Below are 22649 nucleotides of genomic sequence, written 5' to 3'. Positions count from 1 at the left end.
CTGGGGTTCACGCCTGCGCGTCCTCCTTTGAAATCCCCCACAAAACCCACCAAATATTAAACACTAAACCATAAAGTGGTCTTCAAATCAACAACGTGATATTGAAGAACAAAGCAGTACAGTCCCCAGTGCGGTGGGAAAAGAGAGTGGCAACACCTGGTTAGAAGTGTCTCCACGCGGATGGAGAACAGGTGGGGCCCCTGCTGAGACATCACCCTGGGGAGTGAGGGCCGAGCATGGGCTGGGGAACTCCTGTAGAAGCAGATTTCTGTGCAAAGGAGGAATGCGGTGGGGGTGGAGGGTCAGGGGGGAGTAGAGGGGGCAGGGATTGAGACTGCAACTCAGGAGCCCTCTCCTCCCAGTTCAGAGGTTGATGCTCAACAGCGGAGCCAGGCCGCCCGGGCTGACCTGTGGGAAGGACAGAGGACACTGAGCCTTACAGGACGATTGAGTTCTGGCAAGAGACGGATGACCAGAGGAAGGAAACACGCTCTGAAGCTCAGGACCCCCTCCCCCGGCTCATAGCCTGGGCCACCCTCTGGAGCTCAGAGCGCAGAGCAAGAAGCCAGAGCATCGCTGGGTGCAGGAGGCTGCGGCAGGCGCTCTGTGGGAGGGGGAGGCGTGTGCAGCAGCTCACACGTGTCCCGGGAGCCTCGGGGCCTGGATCTCGGGGCTCAGGGCACAAGGGCAGGGGCAGAGGCAGTAGCGTGGCGCCTGCAGTTGGTCAGGTGGGGCACGTGGCTGATCTGGGCGCCATCAGGGACCTTTCTGTTTTTGATGCTTCTTCTCAAAGCGAAATGCCTTTGATCAATGCGTCTCCTAATGCGCGGGAGGGGGCTGGTGTCCATGTTCTCTATCCATGGGGGTATCATTTATTGGTCACACAGAGGCCACTGTAGTCATGGCTTCCACCCTCAGGGGCCTAACTGCAAACATGCTTGTACATGATTGTGCGGATGTGAAAAGAATGAGCCATGTCACTCAATTCCATGCGCCCTTAAGAGTATGGATCTAAAATGCCTTGGGATCTATCACTCAACATTATTTCAGTCTGGCCAGCGGTTGAGCATCGACTTATGAACCTTGAGGTCACGGTTCGATTCCTGGACAGAGCACATTCCCGGGTTGCAGGCTCAGTCCCCAGTGGAGGAAGTGCAGGAGGCAGCCGATCAATGATTCTGTCTTATCATGGATGTTTCTATTTCCCTCTCCCTCTCCCTTCCCCTCTGAGATCAATAAAAGTATATTAAAATTACTTGTAATGAGTTGTCGGCCACGGGTAAGAGTCCTTCTTTAATTCCATTCAAAGCAAGGACAGGGAGGCCACTGTCATAGAGTTCCACAAACGTCACTGACGCTGCTCGTTGGTGCGAGAGCTGTACCTGTGCAGTGAATGCCTGCAGGTCTGACATGACCTGTGTGCCTCTGTCATGTAACACGGAACAGGATGTGTGTGATGGGGAGGGGCCCATGGGAACCGGTGTCTCCAGAGGCTCCTAGACGGCACAAGCCCATGGGGACATCACGACCCAGAAGTGATGTCTGAGGCGCCTCCATCCCAGGCACCTGGGGACCAGTTAGAGCCTGAGCGCTGGAGGGGCCCTGGGATCCAAGGGACTCACGTGACCAGCGCCTCCTGCTGAGGACGGGAGTGCAGAGACCCAAGGGCCTTGGGGACATTATCCCTGTCCGCACCCACCCCCTCCTGTTCCCTGACTCCAGTTCCCAAGGTGAAGGGTTAGAAAGTCACAATAAGCCTCGTTTAGATGTGACCATTAAACGGTCAATTAAGTGACTGAAAAGTAACCAGCTGGTGGTGCCGGAGAGAAATCCCAATAAAACCAGAGCCAAATTCCGACGCCCATCAGCCCGGAGGGTAAACCAACACTCCTCCTGGCAGAGCCGGTGAGGTCGCCTGATATTGGCCTTGGGGACGAGGCGGGCTGTTCTGTTCGACTGTCACTCACATTTTTCCATTTTGGTGCTTAATTGTAATGGCTGACGCTGGCTGCCAGGGACGGCGCCGCCCATTTGTCCTGGATGAACCCACTTGTCCTAACGCACATCTGTGCTGTCCCCTTATTTCCAGACGAGGACACTGAGGCAGAGGGCTCAGCGCCTGCTGGGATCCCCCCAGCGGGAAGCTCCAGAGGTGAGCTTGAACCCGGGTCTGGCCCTGACGATGGGCTCTTGCTCGCAACCCACTGAGGGGAACGCCCCACATTTGAAAGAGAGACCCAAACGGCCTCCAGGTTCTCAGCAATGTGTGACGCTGCCGGTTAGGGCTCTGATCAGGGGTGAACCTGCAGAGTGACACCCGAAGAGGGGACTGTAAATGCTCCAATGGTCCCTCAGGGCAAGGTGTGTGCGTGGTGTTCTTAGATCCCTGGTCCTGTCGCTGAGGAAATGTTGGTGATTTCATCCTTAGGGTTTGCCTGCTTCCAGTGTGTGGACGTCAGTGTGTTTTTGTTGCTGCTACAGTTCCTGTCGCCAAGGGGCACTGTTTCTGTTAGGTCCCCGGTGACAGGTTTGCAGGGAGGATTCCTGTCCCTGGGCTGATCCTGAATTCAGCTACAGCATCAACTTTCATCCGTTCTCACTGCGTTTCTCACTAGAGTGTGTTAGATTTCTCTGATGTTTGATCAATTGTCTAGATACTAGTGGTCTGGGGCATGAAATTCCTGCACATTAAAAGGGAATTAATTAAAGGGAATATTTTAATATTGCGATTTGCCCTTTCTCTACAATAGAAGCTTCAGAGGTGAATGAAAATTAATAAAATGTATATGAAAATCTCCCTCCTGTCAGAGTCTGGGGCAGCCTGGGGGACCCAGAGTCTAGTCCCTGCCCACCCGCGCCTGCCTCAAAATTTCATGAGACCCATACCTGGCCAGCCCCACCCTCATCAAGTCCTGCAGGGCGGGTGGCTCAGCCTCAAGTCCCCAGCCTGGCGCTGGTTGCGGGGTGCAGCCTCAGGTGTTCTGTCAAGCCCTGCTGGAGGATGGGGCACAGCCTCAGGGCCGCCATCAAGCCCTGCTGGGCGGGGCATAGGTTCAGGTACCTCGTCAAGCACTGCCAGGTGCGGGGAGCCACCTCAGGTCCCCCGTGAAGTCCTGCTAGGAGGGGGGAGTGTGGCCTCAATACCCCAGCCTGGCCTCAAGTCCCTCGGCCCCAGCACAAAGGGACAAGGGTGTGAGCGCATGACACCCATTTGCATATTACCTCTTTATTATATAGGATTATGACCAACTTATGGATGGCTTTTTATATGCTTCCACCCCGGTGAGAAGGGAATGTTTTCAACAAGTTGAGAGCCTCTGTGTTTGCTAGTCTTTACTTCACAGCAGCTTTTAGTTCACAGAAAACTTGACAGAAGGTATCCACAGCCTGGCCAGGGCCTCTCAGTGGTTGAGCGTCACTCTGTGCGCCGATGGGTTGCCGGATCGATTCCTGGTCAGGTCCCATTCCAGCTGCCGCCTGAATGCCCGTCCAGCCCTTATAGAGGCGCCCACTGGGTGCTTCTCATGGCCCTGGTGGGATTAAAACACAAAGAGAGAGCAGAGAGAGGTCCCACCTCCCCCTTCCTTCCCGACACACACGGAGCCTCCCGGGGTCAGCCCCAGGCCCGGTGCTGCCGGGACCCCGGGGTCTCAGGTGCTGGGCCGGGTGCGGTGAGAGGGCGTGCCGGTCACAGGGAACTGCCCAGCTGTCCTGCCGAGTGGCCGAGCTCCTGTGCGTCCCCTCCCTCGGCGAGGACGCGTTACTACCGCCCCGCACCCCGCCAGCACGTGGCGTCCGTCAGTGAGCTTCTCTAAACAGAGAGAGGAGAAAGGGCTGAGCAGGTGGAGGAACGAGGTGGCATCACTGAGAGGACGGGACTGAGTCAGAAACCCGGATGCAAGCGGCTGAGCCGGAGCGTCAGTGCCATGCACCTCCCTTCCGTCTGACAGGCCCCCCTGCCCGACGCCTGTCAGAATCCTGTCTGTGCTGCGTGGTCTCAAGCCCGCTGGCCGTCACCTGCTTCCCACAGCCTGTCTCCGAGTCGGGCGGCCTCCCTGTGCCCATGGAGCAGCGGCCCACGGTCGGCTCAGGTGGGGACCAGCCCTGTGGGCGCTTCTCCTGTGGAGCCCGATGGCCACAGGGGCCACCTCGGAACCGACAAGAGAAAGCGTCCCCAGGACACGTGGGCTTTGGTGGATCTGAAGGTGTGGGCATGGCTTTCCACAGGCGCTCGAGCAGGAAGGGGGCAGTGGGAGGGTGGGCCTCCTCTTGGCACTGTTTTCTCTGAGGAGGCGGACACCACGGACTGACTCCCTCCACTGCCCTAAGCAGCCCTGGCACAGCGGGCACCATTTTACCCTGAGGCTGCGGCCCAGCCACACTGAGAGCTCGTTCACTCGGGGCCACGCATCTCCCGCAGGGTCACATGCTGGCCCCCTTCTAGTGCCAGGCCCTGGGCTGAGGGAAGAGCAAAGCGGACCCTGTCCGCACTGAAGGAGCTGAATCCCAGGGGCTCCCCTCCAGTGACAGGTTGCGCACTGTGACCCTCCCGCCTCGGGCAGTGCTCAAGGGAGCCGTGCCCCGTGCCAGCAACTCCCGCTCTGACCAAGTGCCCGGGCTGTGGCGCTGATGGATGGCATCAGCCGTCCATGAGGAAGGGTGGCTGGAAGCCAGGCCTTGTGACCTGCCCGTCCCCTGTGGCAGGACCAGTGAGGCTCCCTGGGTACAAATAGCCCTGGGCTCCCAGGCTGCTCAGTCCAGCTCCTCAGCGCTCACGGTTTGCTCAGCTGATCGCTCAGCCAGGAACCATGAAGCTGGCCCTGTCTCTGCTGCTGGTCACGCTGGCCCTTTGCTGCTCTGACGGTGAGTGTCACGTCCACTCAGACACCATCAGCCGGGAAGGGCCCCTCTCCGGTCCAGGTGACTTACATGGGGAGGGGGGACGGTCAGAATCTAACCTTTCCCGCGCCCTGTGGACCTGCCCCCACAGCCCAGCACTCGGGGTGTCCGATCCCGGGGCTCTGGAACTTCCACAGAAACCCCCGCAGGCCAGTGTGGGCGGTCCCGTGGGAGGCCCCACTGCCGCCTGGTGTGTGTCCCAGAAGCAGCAGGACGGAGTCACCTTCTCGTGAGCCAGGGTCCTGCCCCCGCAGCGCTGTGGCCTGGAGCACAGGCTGCATCTCCCAGGCCTCTCCTCCCGCACCCAGCGCCCAGGAGAGCAGCTGGGGCGATGGCGGAGAGGAGGGGTCCGAGGCCGCCCTGGTCTCACCGCCGTCTCCCCAGGGTCCCTTAGGTGCCAGGTGAGCCCAAGGCTCTTGGACTCCTAGGTTCAGACTCAGAGAACGTTCCAGCAGGAGAGGGCTCAGTTCAAGAGGAGCAGTGCCGCCTGCGGCTCAGAGTGGCCAGTGTCCACATGGCTCTGAGACCCAGAGGCCTGAGGGTGGGGATGGAGAATCCAGACCTGGAAGTGGTTCCTGCAGGTCTCAGCACAACCCACTGGGTGGAAAGTCAGCCCAGTCCCTGCGACCCCTCCAGGGGGTTCTGTCCTCAGGGCGGAACCAAACAGCCAGTCCTGGTCTGGCCTCAGCGTCAGGTGTGACACTCACAGACTTCCTCGGTGAAGCCTGAGCCCTCTCCCTCCCATGACATGATCCCAGTGTTAGACTGAGCCTCCAAGGGCATCCTCCATCCCTTAGGAGCCTTCCTCCCTCCTCTCCGCATTTACTGTCCCCCTCTGGGCCCTCTGCCAGGACCTGACCCTCCCCTTCCCTGGAAAGACTGAGGGCTAACAGCTCCCTCCCCCAGAAGCCTGACAAAGGCAGGTGAGGCTCTATTGAGGGGCAAAGCTGCGTCTTTGAAATCCAGGTGCTACAGAAAAAAACTGGACCAGAACCTAACAACGCTCTGAGAGCTTGGAGTTACACTTTATTCACCGCGGCGGGCTCAGGGAAATGAATCCAAATCTAAGCACAGCTACAAGCAGAACTTCCCTTTTTATAGAAGAGCCAGCCCTTTGTGTGTTGCTGGCGGCGGCCTTGAAAACTACACAGTTCTATCCAATTAAAACATGCACCTGGCATGGCATTGGGTGTATCTAGTCTCTGGCTTACAAGGTCAGATAGTAAAGTTTATCTCCCCCACTATTCAAGCAGGCTAGAAAGCAAAGTTACTTTTTCAGAATAAGAGCCCATCCAAAGACTAGCAGAGAATTCCAAACAGTAGTTTTACAGAATAGGGGTTTCCTTCACACAGGGACAGTGACTGGGGCAAAGCAGGGGACTCTTGGGAGGCCTGGGTGTACTTGGTGAAGGGAAGACTGACCAGGGTGGTCACCTGTGCTCCATCCGGGCTCCGCTGCGTGCTCTGTGACCCGGCGCCAGTGAGGACTTGGGGAGATGCATTGTCCTGGGCACAAGTATGGGAGGAGACCATAAGTCCCTGGGGTTCCTGTCTAGATCTGAGGTCAGGGAGCCGTGGGGAACAGTGACTTTCCTACATCCAATGTGTTTCTTTTTCTTCTCCTCCAGCAAATGCCAAAACCTGTCCAGCCCTTCAAAACGAAGCGAGAGCCTTCCTGTTGGACATCAAACCGCTCTTTTATTCCATCCTCAAGACGTTTCCGGCACCTGAACCCGCCTACCATTCCACGATGGCTGTGAAGTATTGCGTAGATCGGATGTCCTTTAGCAACAGACTCAAAATTTACGACGTTATGGTAACTCCCTTCTCCTTGTGCATTGAGGCTGCTGCTCAGCTGCATGGCCAGGCGGGAGGAGGGCGCTGCTCTGGGGGGCACAGGCGGGGGCACCGGTCCCTCTGCTCACCTCTGAGAGAGGGGCCCGGGGCCAAGGGTGGATGGTGACCCGACAACCGCTGGGCCAGCCTCAGGCTGCACGGCCTCTGCAGGCCCCTCCCTGGGCTCCGGGTTCCCCAGGGGTCCTGAGGGGGGACAGCCAGGGCCCAGGCGGTGATGGTGAAGGGCCAGACCCTGCTGCCTCCCTGCCTGGGAGCCTTCTGGAGGGCGAGGTCCCTCACGGGGGCAGGAGGCCCTGTCCCTGGGGAACGCCATGGGGTGGGGGTGCAGGGGGAGGCAGGGAAGGGAGGGAGCTGGCCCCGCCCCATGAGGAGGGAGGCAGGTGGGGCTCTGGCAGCTTTTGCACAGCCAGGCCCAGTCCCTGTCCCCTGGTCCCTCTCCCTCCTCAGCCATCAGGCCAGAGGGCAGGGCCCCACCCAGTCTGTCCTCTGCAGCCACAGGTGGAGCTGACCGCCTCCCTGTCTCTCTGAGGAAATCAGACATTGGGGGGAGGGGTGTGTCTCAGCTCCTCCACCCCTGAACCAGGTCGGGCTTTCAGCACGCGTCCCCACTCGCTGGGCCTCGGTGTGGACATGTCAGTGCACCACCAGGTTGCACGTCGCCCACCCCCCCCTACCGTCCCCATCTCCCCCCCTCCCCACACCTCACCCCCGGGCTGCAGATCTCCGCAGGCAGCTCCTCCCGTGGCCTCTCCCGCCTGGCCACGCCCCCCCCGCCACTCCCCCCCCCCCCAATGTCCACTCTGGAGTGAACAGTCCCGTCCTGGAACCTGGGACTCAGAGAAAGCAAATCCCGGGATCTCGGCCCCCGAACCCCTCCTGCTCCATCAGAAACCCGAGGCCACTCCTGGGTCCCTCGGCGTGTGCGTCCGGCCGTGGCCATGGCTCTTCCCTGATGTGTCAGCTGCTGGGCCTGCACCAGGACCATTGAATGCCCACCTGCACCCTGTCTGCCCGCCGCCCCGCTGGCCTGTGCTGGTTGCAATGCTTCGCGTCTTGGTTGTGAGCACACGCTATGTCGTGGCATCTCCAGGGGAAGCGGGACTGACGGCCCTTTCTCTCTGTGTCTGTTTCAGGAGGCTATCGCGAAAAAGTGCAACAAATAGATTCCACAAACCCCACCTACGAGGACCCCTGCTTTCAAGGATGCCCTGACCTTCCCTGGAAAATGTAGAGGTTTCAACGTCTTGCTTCAATAAATCACTTGCCCTGCACGTCCCGCTTGTCTTGTTTTATCCCAGTCTCTGGCCGTGGGGGGGGGGCATCATGAGGGGCCTTGGGTGGTGACAACAGAGCATCACGCTGACCCGATGGGCAGTGACCTGGCACCTGAGGTGGCGGATCACAGGGGAACGTTGGCTCAGGGCCCGGCCCGCGTCTCTGCACAGGCCTCCCAGGCCCAGGCCCTGCATGAGCCACCCAGGCTCCCGCACCTCCATCCCCGAGGGGCCCGCTCAGCCAGCCACACACCTGAGAGCTCAGACTCCTTTCCAGCGGCTGCTGCCAGGCCCGCCGCGCACTGGGTCAGGGCAGTCTGTCCCAGGGGCCAGGACAGGAGGCTGCGGTCCGTCACCCTCTGCCCAGACCCCAGGGTGCGGAGGCACTGCTGGCTGTGCAAGTCCAGGGGGAAGCTCTTCCTGGCGGCTTCCCGCGGGGAGGCGGATGCAGTCCCTGTCTGGCTGCATGGGCTCCAGGGCCCCTGAGCTGCCATTGCGCCTCCTTCCTAGGAACCTCTGCCTCCTCCTCCCCCACATGTGGGTGGCAGAGAACAGGCCCAGGTGATCCAGGGTGTCGCCCACACTCAGAATCTGTACCTTTATGGCAGCTGCCAAGTCCCCACAGAGAAGAAAGGGAAGTCCAGGGCTTAGGGCATGGAACGTTTGGGGCTTATGGCCCCACTGCAGATCATCTGACTCCTGTCACCTGTGAGCCACCCCGTTTCCCTGCACGGCCCCCCTCCCTCGCACAGCCTGTCCTTTCCATCTGCACAGCCATCGTCATCGTCCTGCCCTCGTCCCTCCCGGCTTGTGCCCAAGGCTCCTACCTGGTCCCCTGGGGTCGGAGCTGCCCTCCCTGCACTGAGCCTGCGCATCCACCCCACAGTGACCTCCCACAGGACGGGGAACCGGCCCGTCTTCTGCACCTGAGAGCCTAGGCCATGGTCCCCATGTTTCCAGGAAGAGAACGTCTCATTAGTCCTCAGCGTCTCCCATGACGAAGGGCACATGCTGCCCACATGACTGAGAGCATAGCCGATGGTGCCATGTTATCAGCGATGCCCCTGCGGCCACAGTGAGTGTGTGTGTGTCACATCGGGAAACACGCACACTCAGTTGCCTCTTTTCTGAAGCACATGATGTGCTCAGTCTACAGCCTGTGCTTGGTGGACACAGGATTCTGAGCTCTTGCCACAGCCTGAGAGACACCGGCTGGGGTCCTGCCGGGAGGGCCAAGGCCCCCGCTGGTGCTGCTCACAGGGTCTGCACAACCCGTCCCTGCGCCCTCTGACCATCTCCCTGCTCGGCCCGGATCTGTGCTCAGCCATCCTTGTCTTTATGCCACTCACACAGGCGGTACGTTGGGTCACACCCCCACACGTGGGTATGTCGGGGTCCCTCTGCCTCCACATTGCTCCCTGCACAGGACCGGGGACCACTTCCTCGGTCAGGCCCATTCCACGTCTCCCCTCCGGAGGCCATCTCTCAGTCTCACCCCTAAAATAAACCTTTGTGCACAGACACACAATTTACAGTCAGCGACACTCACAGAGATGCACATAGTTACACACACACAGACCTACCCCTGAGACACGCGTAGCAAGACTCGTCTGTGTGTGTCCGTGTGCGCCCACACACACACACTCACACAAACAGACATGCCCGCAGGCAGACATATGCATACAGACCAATGTGCACACAGGCAGACATGCATAAAAGTAGACATGCACACAGGCAGACATGCACGTAGGCAGACATGCATACAGGTAGACATGCACAAAGGCATACATTCACACAGGCAGACATGCACACAGACAGACATGCACACAGGCAGACATGCACACAGGCAGACATGCATACAGGTAGACATGCATTCAGGTAGACATACACACAGACAGACATGCACACAGAGAGACATGCACACTGGCAGACATGCACACAGGAAGACATATTCATACATACATACATACATAGACATAGACACACAGATATGCACACACAGAGACATATACAGACAGACATATATATGCATACAGACATACATATACATACAGGCAGATATATACACAGACAGACATATGCATACAGACATACAGATAGACAAGCATACAGTCAGACATATACACACAGATATATATACACAGACAGACATGCATACAGACAGACATATACAAAGACATATTTACACAGACATAGGCATACAGACAGTCATATGCACACAGACATATACAGACAGTCCTATGCACACAGACAGACATATGCATACAGACAGACATATGCACACAGACAGACATATGCACACAGACATATACAGACAGTCCTATGCACACAGACACAGGCACACACACAGGCATAGTGAGCCGTCTGTGCGCACTGTGTCTTTCTGTGATGTGGTAGTCGCATCACAGCGTGGTTGTGAGAACACAGTGACTACATTCACAGTAAGAAGGACAAGTGGTATCACCATTGCTGTGAGTTGTAAACTGCCTCAGAGTTTGCCAGCAGCCAGCAGCCCCTGGGCGGACGGGGTCCGGGAAGGTCACAGTCCTGCCTCCCATTTCCCGGTGACTGGTCTCCAGGAAGGTGAGGGCGGTCACCACCACCGGACATGGGGACAAAACATGTGCTCCCACGGCCCCTGCCACCTGGCTCAGATCCTCTCAGAACCCACCAGGAAGACTCAGAAGCAGGGATGCCCCTGCCCCGTCTAGGACCAAGGTGTGGGGCTCTCTGCGGGGAGAGCCCAGGTGGTCCCCAGGCCTCAGCTCCCTGCCTGCAGGGCGGTCCCCAGTGCCTGGGAGGTGGGGCCTGCTGACCTGGGGGGACAGCAAGGCTGTGCCTGAGGGGGAGCAGCTCCCAGCACAACAGGCACCCCGGGACCCTGCCCTTGGCCCCCCAGGCCTCAGCTCGGCCCCCCAGCTCTGCCCTTGGGCCCTCAGGCCTGTGCTCAGGGCCCCCAGTCCTGCCAGCCTGGCAGCTGCTGGCCCATCCTCATTCACGGGCTCTGCCACTAAGAGACCCAGTCTGCACAGGCCTTTGCTCCTGAGCTGCTGACCGAGGGGGAGGGGGCCACAGGCTGCACGGGCGGGGCTGGGTGGGGGAGGGGAGGTGACTGTTTAATGGGGAGCCGGGTTTGGGCTGACCCTGGAGGGGACAGAGGTGACATAAAGACGGTGCGTGCAGCAAGGCCAGTGAGTGCTGCAACTCATTTCAGGCAACGTGGCTTCCACACTGAACCAAACTCAGGAGAAACGCAATGTCTTTTGTTGAAAGGATTCATTGGTTTCCTTAAGGAATCCATCGGAACTGCGGTTCTCAACCTGTGGGTCGTGACCCTTTGGGGGTCGAACAACCCTTTCACAGGGGTCACCTGAGACCATCAGAAAACACATATATAATTACATATTGTTTTTGTGATTAATCACTATGCTTTCATTATGTCCAATTTGTAGCAATGAAAATACATCCTTCATATCAGATATTTACATGATGATTCATAACAGTAGCAACATGACAGTTATGAAGTAGCAACGAAAATAATATATGGTTGGGGGTCTCCACAACATGAGGAACTGTATGAAAGGGTCACGGCATTAGGAAGGTTGAGAACCACTGCCTTAGCATGTTAAATGACAAGACCTAACACAGGGCAGAGAAGGGAGATGTGAGGTGTATCACTAGCGTGAGATTCTATCAAAGAAATTAAAGGCCTATAGACATTCAAGGGAGACCAGGCCTTATGAGCTTGCATTCTCCAGGAAGAGCAGCTCTGTGAGGAGGTGAGGACTGAGTTGGACCTTGAAGGACAAAGTCCATGAGGATGGCAGACAGGAGAACGTGAGGTCCTCCAGGAGTGAGGACAAGCCAGGCGAAGTCACCACCTTGAAGCTGAGCTCCGAGCTGGAGAACACACGGGCCCCAACCTGTCGGCCTAGGTCTGCACTGAGGCTCCACTCACTGTCCACTGAGTGTGAGACCACCTCACACTCCACCAGCGACAAGGCTTCCAGAGATTTCTCCATCACTGGGTGTCTCAGCCAGGGCTCTGGTGCCACTGGATGTAGAAGAGTTCTCTTCTGTGTGGATGCCCTGAGCACTGTGTACCGTTTAGCAACAACCCGGTCTCACCCATTAGATATCAGTGACACACCACCCACCTGTGGGGACACAAAGACATCTCTGGACCCGGACAAATGTCCTCAGGGGTGGGCGCAAGGAGGAGGAAGATCATCCCCAGGAAAGAGGCATTGGAAAGAAGTATCCTTAGACCGCTCAGAATCCCCTTGCCATGCCCCTAAGGGCCAGGGGTTCCCACACTGGAGGCCCACAGTCTGCAGGAAATTCTGGCATGAGCTGCAGGGAAAATTAGTAACAGAATGAGAAGATAATGGTGTAGAAATCAAATGAGCCCTACAGGCTGTCACAAGTGTGTGGGGATTAAATATTTAACCACACGATTTGTGGAAACATCAACTTATGTAAAGTTCAGGGTTTTCGTGAAGGAGCCAAGGGGAACTGGCTGGAGGCAACACCTGATCCTGAATCGGCTTCCACATCCGGGTCCCTGTCCCCAGGCATTAGATGGATCCGTGTTCCATGGGATCAAGCTAATGTTTACTGATAACGAACAGGAGGACAGAGGTGGCCCAGGGCCTGGATGTCAGAGCTCCAACTTCTTGCTCTCCTGACCTGTCCTACCTATGGTGATGCCACAGTTCTCTCCGGAAACACAAAGAACTCGGTATTAGCACCAGGATGACCAGGATGTCAGGCTGATGCCTGGGATTAGTGTAGGGTTGGAGCCTTGCCTTTATTAGAGTTTCCAATTAAAATGCACATCTCTTTCTAAATGGACCCAATAAGTAAACATGTTATGCAGTCAAAGAATTCTTCCTAGAATTGCAAATCCTGTTCCTTAAGGAAGTTACACATAATTAGACACCTACTGTATCACTGTTGTCACTCAAAAACCTGAAAAGCGCAGGGCATGACCTCCAGGGAATCAACATGGAGGAAAGGGCCTTGGCGTCAGGTCCCCGTCACCAGGTGAAAGGTGCACCCAGAAGCCACAGGGTCTTGGGAAGGGGATCCCTAGAGATTCAAGGCCACCGTCCGAAACAAGAAATGGGCTGTCTGTGCTGTGGCATCGGGAATAAATAAAGAGTTTCCAGCTGAAGGGACTCAGGCAAGGACGGTGGAGGAGACTTCACCTGGAGCCAAGGCCTCGAGCAGAAAACTGTGGGTCCTGCTCAGACATCTGCCTGGAGCCCACACAGGGCAGTTGGGCAAGTCCAGGGCACAGGACGCCTCCTGGGTCATAACGTGAGGGGCCATAAGAGTCACACTAAGGAGACCTGCCTCTGATATCAGCACACCTGGCTCCCTACCGGGCTCTGCCCCCCTTCCCCCCCCACTACCTGGGAGCCCTTGGTCAAGGGACTTGACTTCTGTTGCCCCACTGTGTGCAGCTGGGGAAATGGTAGCCCAGCTCATGGGAGGGAGACCACACATGTCAGGTGCTCAGGAGGGTCCTGGTCTGTGCTGCTGCCCTGGCGTTCCCCCCGTTCAGTGACCTCTTCTCCCGTCAGAAGTGCCCCCGTTTGGACACTGTTTTCTTCATCACTCTGCTCACTGGGCTGCTGCTGTGAAGACAAGAGAAGTGCTCACCAGTGCTCCGCAGGGAGTAATGAGGTGCCATTACTGGCCACTCATGTTTTACTGAACCTGGATGTAAGTAGCACCGGCAGCGGCTGGCTATTGAGAAGGTTAATAGACCAGCGTTATGTAGACTATGTTCAAAGAGAAGATCTGCATAAACTAGATCTCAGTGAAACTCTTTCAAGGAGTCAAAAATATCAGGTAAGAATGGATCAAAATATAGAGCTTAATTTTCAACTTTGACCTTTTCCCTCGTATCTGAACATAATTATCTCTGGATCTCTTAGAGGATGGAGTTGTGCAGCAGAAAGTTCCATGGTCTGTAGTGGTTCTTGTTGGCCACCAGCGTTTAATAGAACAGTCTTCTCAGGTTTATAAATTAACTAGAGGCCCGATGCACAAAATTCGTGCATGGGTTGTGGGGGGGGGGGGGGCGGTCCCTCAGACTGGCCTGCAACGATGCCAGCATCCCTTGCCTCGGACTCTGGCCAGAGGGCTCTTCCCTTCCCTCCCTCCGCCTGGCTGGGGCACAGACGCGGGATATCTGTGGAGGCGGACACCACGAGCCCAGCATTCCTGGCCACGGACTCCAGCCCGAGGCCAATCCCCTCTCCTCCCCCCATGCAACTGGGTGGGATGATTGGCTCAAGTTGCCAGAGCAATGCCGCCAGTATCTCGCCCCGGCCACTTAGGGCACCGCCGTCTTTGTCATGGAGTGATGGCTAATTTACATATTACTCTCTTATTAAATAGGGTTGCTGGCAGCTGACGTGTAGATAGCACCTACTCTGTGGAGTTACAGGCTGTACCTAATTCAGGCCTCACAACAAGTCTAGATCTCTTCCCACTGTACAAAGAGGCCCCCTGTGACACCCCACAGCTGTCTTGGCTATAGCCATGGGAGGTGCCTGCTCTAGGCCTAGACAACAAGATCAACAAACATCTCACTGCCATCAAGGAACAGAGCCTGTCCTGAATTTCGTTCTGGGAAAGTACCGCCCCAACCAACTTCTAGATATTGGCATGACCTTAAGGAAGAAGAGGTTCACCTCCAAGAGCATCCTGGAGGCTAGTGTCTCAACAGCCCTGGAACTGAGGGCCAGAGCCAGATTTACAGAATCAGTGAGAAGTAAAGTAGAAAGTTTCTTGTGTCCAAATACTGTAGAGCTAATTTCTTTAACTAACTTACAATGAATGAAAAATTCAAAGATCTTATACACTAAAGATCCTTATTTAGATTTTATTTTCAGTGAATCACTGAGAATAACAATAGCTCTCACTGAATGTTATTACTTTTATTAAGTATGACAAGTCCTCAAATAGAGAATATTAGTGTGAGTGTATCTTAGGTCTTGGTTGAGCCTGAGCACCGGTCAGATATAATTCTAACCGCACATTTATGTCCCACCTCTGACTGAGGAGCTCACCTCTACAGCAGTGTCCGTCATAGCAGATGCCCCGGAGATGTCACTCCAACACTGAAACCAAAGTTTACTTCAAAGGTCTAGTTTCTGAACTTAATTTGGGGACCCGAGTCAAAGGACCTTTGGGAGCTGAAACCATCAGGCCAGCAATACAAGCATTCACACCTTTGGCTTGATCCATTTCTGCTCGTGAACACTTCTTTTAAATGAGTCTCTTGGGAGCCGAGTTATAGCTCTATGATGCACCTGAGAATGGTCATCGTGGGCTCTGGGGAAAACATGGAAGTAGAGAAACACAGCCTTTATTGTACATGACATGGGGTTGCTTTCGCTCTGAGGGCCCAATGTCCAGCAGACAACAGGGCCGGTCCCTAACCACGGGGACAGCAGCAGAGTCCTCACTGAGTCCTGTTCAAGGAGAAAGTCTCCCATTGCATCATGATGTCATTCCGGTGCCTTTGGAATGATGGCCAACAATGGTCAACTGGGAGAAGGTGAGCACGTAAGAACACAACCTTCTTTATCCCTAGCTTCTTCCTAAACCAATATTGTGCTTGGAAACGTAGGATGCAGCTGAATGATGGGAAGAAATGGGTCCGAAATCATCCACACAGAGGACAGTGCATTCACGGGTCATTAACTATTGGCTCATCTCTCAGGCTCTCTCATCCATTTCTTTTCTTTACTCTAAGCCACGTGGGCTGTCTTGTTCCTTCATACAGTCACTGCTTAAACTGATGTGTGTTTTCATCTTATGAGGTGGCCTGTCCCTGTCTGACACCGAGAGGCACACTCCCCATGCTTCCCTTCCCTTGCCGAGTGCCATCTGCACTCAGGGCCTCTGTACGTGCTGTTGCCTCTCCTAGAACAGGCTTCCCCAGAAGGTCCCTTGGATTCACTGTTCACTGATGCAGGAAAAGTCACACAACCTAAGGAGTCCTGGTGGGACCGCCTGCTGGACCTCCTCACAGGATGCTGCCCTATTGGATTTCTGTTGTTCATGACACAATCACTTTCCCTTTACTTCATATTCAAATGCAGGCTTGTTTGTGGCCTTCCAGTTAGAGGTAAGCTGCACAGGTGCAAGGTTCTGCTTTAACTTGTTCCTGTGGCTGAATCTGTGACATGAAGCACAGGGCCCAGTCTTAGGAGAATCCTGGTTGATATGAACATGAATGGATACAGGGATAAATGAATGGATGAATGGATGAATGGATGAGTGGATGGATGGATGGATGTATGTTTGGATGGATGTTTGGGAGGATGGATGGGTGGATGAAAGGATGTGTGTATTTATTTATGCATGTATGTATGAATGGATGGATGCATGAATGTGTAGATGAAACATCGGCATTAGTCATGATTACCCTTTCTAAGCCCTGTGCCAGGCTTCTACATGGAGTGTCTGGAATTCTTACAAAAGCAGCCTTGGTGTCATTTATGCTCATGTAGAAACGAAGGAAAGGAAGCTCAGGACAACCAGCACTATCTTAGCCCAGGACACTTCAAGGGTAGCGGTGGCATCCAAGATGCAAGTCCACATCTGCACGCGCCCAGATATCATTGCGAAATCCAGCACTGCCTCCCTTAAGCATCAGTAATTCTACTTCTCCCATCATCTACTGAACCAGTGGAAGGAAAACCCTAATGCTAACAAAACTGAACAAAATGTAACTCTACATTTATAACTAAATTTATAAAATTGGCTTAACTAATGAAATAGTCTTTACACAAACAACATTCAACCAAGGCGAGAAGCTATTGCCATTGCCCAACAGAGACAGCTGACTCAGTCTATGGGCGAGGAAAGCCTGCCCTCCACAGGCGCTGGGTGGTATGGCCCCCAGCCCAGGTGACTGGTGGAGGAGGAGGCACAGAAAGAGGATGTGAAGATCTCTGTACTTGGCAGAAGCAGAAGAGAAAGAGAGGAGTAAGGGGGGTGGAGGGAGAAGGGGAGGGGAGGAGGCACGTGGAGGGAGAGGATGAGCTGGAGGAGGAGGAAGAGGTAATGAGGACCACAATAATAAAAACACAAGAATGACAGTACAGACTCACAGTGCTGTAATTTACCTTCTTATTTCGCAAGCACTTCGGCATGAATTTCATCTAATGTCATTACCATGATGGCAGTTCTGAAAATTCTCAGATTTTTTTAAAGCTCTGTTTCCTTGGCTTCTACAAACAGACCACGGGCGGGCTGGGTTCTAGATGATTCTCCTGTCTTTTCTGGGCCCAATGCCAGGTTCATCCCGTGACTCATTCCATCATCTGTGGGAGGGATAAGTGGCCGCCAGGAGAATAAAAGGAGGAGTCTGGGCTCTCACCTCCAAAGTGAGACCTTCCTCCCTGCCACGTCCAGTGACCAGCCAACAGCAGCGCCTGAGCCATGAAGCTGGTGGTGGTCCTCATGCTGAGCGCCCTCCCCCTTTCCTGCTATGCCGGTGAGTACTGCCAGCACCAGGCTTGGGGGGAGGTTGGTGTCAGGGCCCCTGTGGCGGACCTCCTGCTCCCCAAGCCCCAGGCCAGAGCCCCTCCTTTCTCTGGTGTCTTCATTCCTCATGGCTCCCTCGTGTTTGGCTCTCTGGGCTGTGGATGCCAGGGAGCTGGGGGCGTTGTGTGCTGGAGGGGGGACAAGGAGTCAGGTGTCTTGCTGCTCAGAGAAAATCCAAGACCCTGAGTTTGCTCTCCCAGAATTGAGGACTCGGACCATTGCCCATAATCTCTCTGAATGTCTGTCTCTACTGGGAGGTAAGAAGATGACAATCGTCATGGTTACGCCCAGCAAGGAGTTGGTCCTCTGGAACTGAGCCTGGCTTTTTGTGTGCTTCCTTCCCAGGTTCTGGCTGCCAAAGGTTGGAGGAGATGATCGATAACACCATTGATCCTTTGGTGACGGAGGATCAATACATCGAAAGTCTTGAAGAGTTCATACCGGGTGATACCACGAAACAGCTTCTCAGGGAATTTAAGCAGTGCTTTCTCGACCAGAGTAACAGAACTCTGAGCAATATCCAAGTGATGATGGTAATGTCGGTTTCTTCCTACCTGCCCTTGAATCACTGGCCAGGGACACGCGAGCCCTCAGTTTGGTACTAACTTCTGAAAAGCTAGTGTTCATCATGTTTCATGTAACCTCAGTTTACGTGGGTGCTGACTTCCAGAAAGCCATGCCAGGGGCCGGGGCTGGTTTGCCTGCTCACGTGGTGGAGTCTTGAGAGAGTGACACAGGAGAAAGGCCAGGAGGGAGGAGAGTGCGTGGGCAAAGGCTTGCCTACCCCTCAGCCCCAAACATCTGATTCTCAAGAGGACCCTCACATTGACGAGTGATCAACACAAATAGGACAGCGTTTTAAAGAATTTCCTAAAGAGAGCAGACAGCTACATGTCAGGCAGATCCCGCCTCTCAGGAACGCGATTCCCAGTGCCCTTTGGAGCATCCACATTTGCTAGAAGAAGTGGTTGAACGTCCTGGGCATGAAGGAAGGCCCATGAGTGACAAGGTGACTCCTTGGCTATGAACCCGCCATGGCTGGTGGAACTGTAGAAAACAAAGTTCAGTATAAGCAAGGAGACCTTCTTTCTATTTGGAACAGACATGGTTCAGACTTTCCTGGTATTCATTCCCGACCCAAACGGCCCATTGCAAACATCCAGGCAGCAACAGAGAAATATTGCCCCAGCAGAGACATGAACATCTGCATAACTAGGAGCTTTCTGACACAGGTGTCTGACAAGCTGGGGATCTGCAGGAACCATGATAAAAATAAGCGCGTCAGGAAAGGACACACGTTGTGACCTGTGCAGGGCCAGTCTCTGAGGAACAGGCAGAGCGTGGCTTCCAGCGGAGGGTGGGGGAGGGGGAGACGGTCAGGGCCCGGGGCTGCACTTGAGCGACAGGAGGAGGCCCTGGAGGTTGGGACCTTAACACGACTAACCTGTCCATTGAAAAGGGTGACAGGGTCCTATTTACGGGACAGGCATTGACCATAATCACACCTGAAGCCATGAGCAGCCCCTTCATGGCAGGTGACGGCCTTTCTCTTTGCAAACGGAGGTTGGACAAACCCCTGGAGGGCGCGGCCCCCAGATGCACACGGGCTCCTGCTGGGCTGAGACACGGAGAAGGGGCAGCACAGCGGGTGCGGGGAGGCCTCTTTCACAGCAGAGGAAACGCGCAGGGAAGGGCTCCCAGGGCCCCGGCGGGACCGGGTCTGGAAGCCGCGCCCTTGGCATCAGGACGGGCCTCCTGAGGGACAGACAAGGAGAGAATTCTGGCTGAACCCCGCCCGCTTCTCTCCGTGGGTGCGGGCACAGCCGGGAAACAAGGAGAGGCCACGTCTGTGCTCCAGGACGGCCTCTGTGGGAGAGGGGGTGTGAGTGCTTCTCTGTCTGTTTCCAGGACAAAATATTCAACAGCAGGCAGTGTGCCTCCTACTGACCCACATGACCTTCCCTCTGACGACAGAATGGCCCGACAGCGACTCTCATGGCAGAACCCACAGCTTAGCTCCCCTCTGTGCCTTTTGGTCCTGAAACTGCAAGACAATTGTTGAAACCTCCCCCACATGCTCATTCCAATAAAGCGCCTGCAGCACCAAGGCTCTCTGGTTACTGACCGAATGGGGACTCAGGAGACGCCCCTCACCCTGCGCTGCTCACAGCGGGGACAGGGGCGTTCTGTACAGAACTCGTGGATGAGATGCGGGATCTGCAGGGCGCTCTGCCCCTGAGCATCGAAGCCCAACAGGACCCTGTCCCTGGGATGGTGTCCTTCCCCCCTCTCCCCCCGCCCTCATCCCCAGGACCCTCTGGGCCGAGTACCGCCGTTTAGGCTCCAGGACCAACCATGTCCTCACGGCCACAATGCACCCTGTCCCCAGGGCCGGCTCCCCTCTGGTGCTCTCTGTCCCTGACCCGAGGTGCGGGGAGGGAGCAGAGCAGTGAGAGAGGGGACTCGGGCAGTGCAGGATCGCATCCTGGCTTGAACGCCCTCCCGCTTCTCCAGAACATCCCTCGTGCCCTGATACCACTAGGCCCAGGCAAAGGTCCCTTTCTCCACACCCACAATTTATAGCTTATCCAACACACACACACACACACACACACACGTGCGTGCTCACACAGCAAAACACACACGCACATGTGCACACACACAGCACACACACAAAACACACACGCATATACATGCACACACACTCACATGCACACAGTTCTTTAGTGTGAACTCCTGGGCCATGCAGTCCTGGGGCTCAGAGGCCTTCGGGAAGTATCCTTTGCTCCTGCTTGACCCTGGCCATTTGCAGAGGCGTCTGTCCCTTCGCAGTTGGTGTGGACATTGTGAGGGAGCCCTGAAGGCCCTGAGTTTGAAAGTCGCTGGGTTGAAGGCAAATGGAACCTCAGATGAAAACTCTATATTTTTTACACGTCTAAGCGTGATAAACACAGAGTTCAGAGTGGATACAGACTGTACATATTGTGCCAGTGCGCTCAGGCTGCCTAAGGAGGTGCATAGACCAGGTGGCTGAAGCAAACATTTATTGAGACTGGGAACTACAAGGTCAAGGTGCTGGCAGAGTCAGTGTCTGTGGGGTCCTTACACCCATCCTCCCACTGTTGGACACGCCACAGATCGACCACTCACACCCCGATCAGGGGCAGGACAGGCCCATAAACCTCCCGCGTTCCCTTCCCCCGCGAGGATGAACCTGTGCATGAATTGGTGGCCGGGCCTCTAGGAAAAGTATGAGCAGAAGAAGGGGAATAACAAAGGTAAAGCAGAAGTCAATGACACTGGAAAAAAGTCATAGAAAACATTTAACCCAAAGCTGGTTCTCTGAGAAGCTCAAAAACCATTCACACACCTGTCTAGACTGAACAGGATAGAGAGAAAGAAGTGAGCAATGCCAAGAATGATGGAGGTAAAACCACTACAGACTTTACAAATATTAGGAACAACTATGGCAATGAATTTTATTGTAGAAGAAATGAGCACAGATTCCTTGGAAGATACAAAATATTAGAGTTCACTCAGGAAGAAAGAAAAAACCTAAATGGCCCTATTTATGAAATTGACTTGTACTTTAAAATCTCACAAAGAATACTAGGCTAAATCATTTTAGTGGTAAATGTTACCATTTATTCAAGAAAGAAATAATACCAATTCTACACTACCACTCCCGGGAAATTGAAGAGAAAAGAATACTTTCCCACTCCATCCATGAGGCCAACCAGTATTGTTGGGATCCCTAAACCAGACAAAGATATTGTAAAAAAAAACCAGACAATTATTCTTCATGAACATCAACATAACAATTTTAAACAAGTTGCTAGCAAGGCAAAATCATTAAAAGGGATAATACATGTTAATCAAATACGTTTATCTCAGTAAGATAGATTGAACATTTGAAAGTCAACTAATACAATTTACCATATCAATACATGAGGAAAACTACGTGATTAATAGATGCTAAAGATGGCTTTGACAATTCAGTAATTTATGATAAAAGTTCTAGGCAATTATAATTAGAGGGAGTTTCCTTGGTTTGATAAAACTCATTAAAAAAAACCCCAAAAAAACCTCTACCAAACATCATGGTACATTCTTCCCAACAAGCTGAGTGCAAGGATGTCTAGTGCCATTGCTTCTGAACATTTTTTTAAAAATATTATTTATTGATTTTTTACAGAGAGGAAGGGGAAGGAATAGAGAGTCAGAAACATCGATGAGAGAAAAACATCGATCAGCTGTCTCCTGCACACCCCCTACTGGGGATGTATCCACAACCAAGGTACATGTCCTTGACCGGAGTTGAACCCAGACCCTTCAGTCCACAGGCTGACACTCTATCCACTGAGCCAAACCAGCTAGGGCTGCTTCTGAACATTTTGTAGGTAGCCAGTGCAGTAGAGCAAAAAGGAAAAGGCACCATAAATGAAGAATCGCTTCTTGGCCTTTTGGCTAAGATCAAGTGTAAAACTATTTTCAGAGATGACTTGTAGAAAATCTGAGAGTGTCTACTAGAGGGTTAAGTGAGTTTAGCATGGTTGCAGGATATAAGATAAATATACAAAAATTAATGATCCTATATAATAAAAGGCCATAGGCATCATGACTGCAACAACCAGAGACCAGACCATCATAGCCCGTCATGGGCTGGTCCCACCCCCAATCAAGCAGTTAGGGGCAATGAGGCAGGCAGGCAGAGTGGTTAGGGGTGATCAGGTAGGTAGTCCAGCAGTTAGCGGTGATCAGGGAGGCAAGCAAGTTGTTGGGGGCGATCAGGTAGGCAGACCAGCGGTTAGGTGCGATGAGGCAGGCAGGCAGAATGGTTAGGGGTGATCAGGTAGGCATGCCAGTGCTTAGGGGCGATGAGGCAGACAGGCTGAGTGGTTAGTTGTGATCAGGTAGGCAGACAAGCCCTCGCAGGGCTGGCCTCACCCCCCAGCAAAGAAAGAGGGAGGCCCAGGCCAGCCAAGCCATCCCACCCCAGCCTGTTACCTGCAGAGGGAGGCCACAGGTGGCAGATGAGAGGAGGCC

At 54.4% G+C, this 22649-nt stretch overlaps 2 protein-coding genes across 2 annotated transcripts; both read left to right on the top strand.

The window, feature by feature from the left end:
* Nucleotides 1–4808: 4808 nt before the first annotated feature.
* LOC308524864 (secretoglobin family 1D member 2-like) lies at nt 4809–7919 on the top strand (the record flags this gene model as incomplete). The annotated part of the gene is made up of 3 exons (XM_081099466.1): nt 4809–4863; nt 6528–6715; nt 7890–7919. 3 exons carry the CDS (start codon nt 4809–4811, stop codon nt 7917–7919), a joined length of 273 nt encoding a protein of 90 aa, XP_080955592.1.
* A 9579-nt stretch (nt 7920–17498) lies between these two features.
* LOC308524633 (mammaglobin-A-like) lies at nt 17499–19621 on the top strand (the record flags this gene model as incomplete). Its single annotated transcript, XM_081099210.1, has 3 exons — nt 17499–17553; nt 17949–18136; nt 19512–19621. The coding sequence occupies 3 exons, from the start codon at nt 17499–17501 to the stop codon at nt 19548–19550; spliced, it is 282 nt and encodes a 93-aa protein (XP_080955336.1). The 3' UTR covers nt 19551–19621.
* Nucleotides 19622–22649: the final 3028 nt, after the last annotated feature.

The sequence above is a fragment of the Myotis nattereri genome (assembly GCF_964212035.1).
Source record: "Myotis nattereri genome assembly, chromosome: 9".
Taxonomy (NCBI): Eukaryota; Metazoa; Chordata; class Mammalia; order Chiroptera; family Vespertilionidae; genus Myotis; species Myotis nattereri.
Note: the sequence above shows the minus strand (reverse complement) of the source record. Positions and strands in the feature narration are given on the sequence as shown.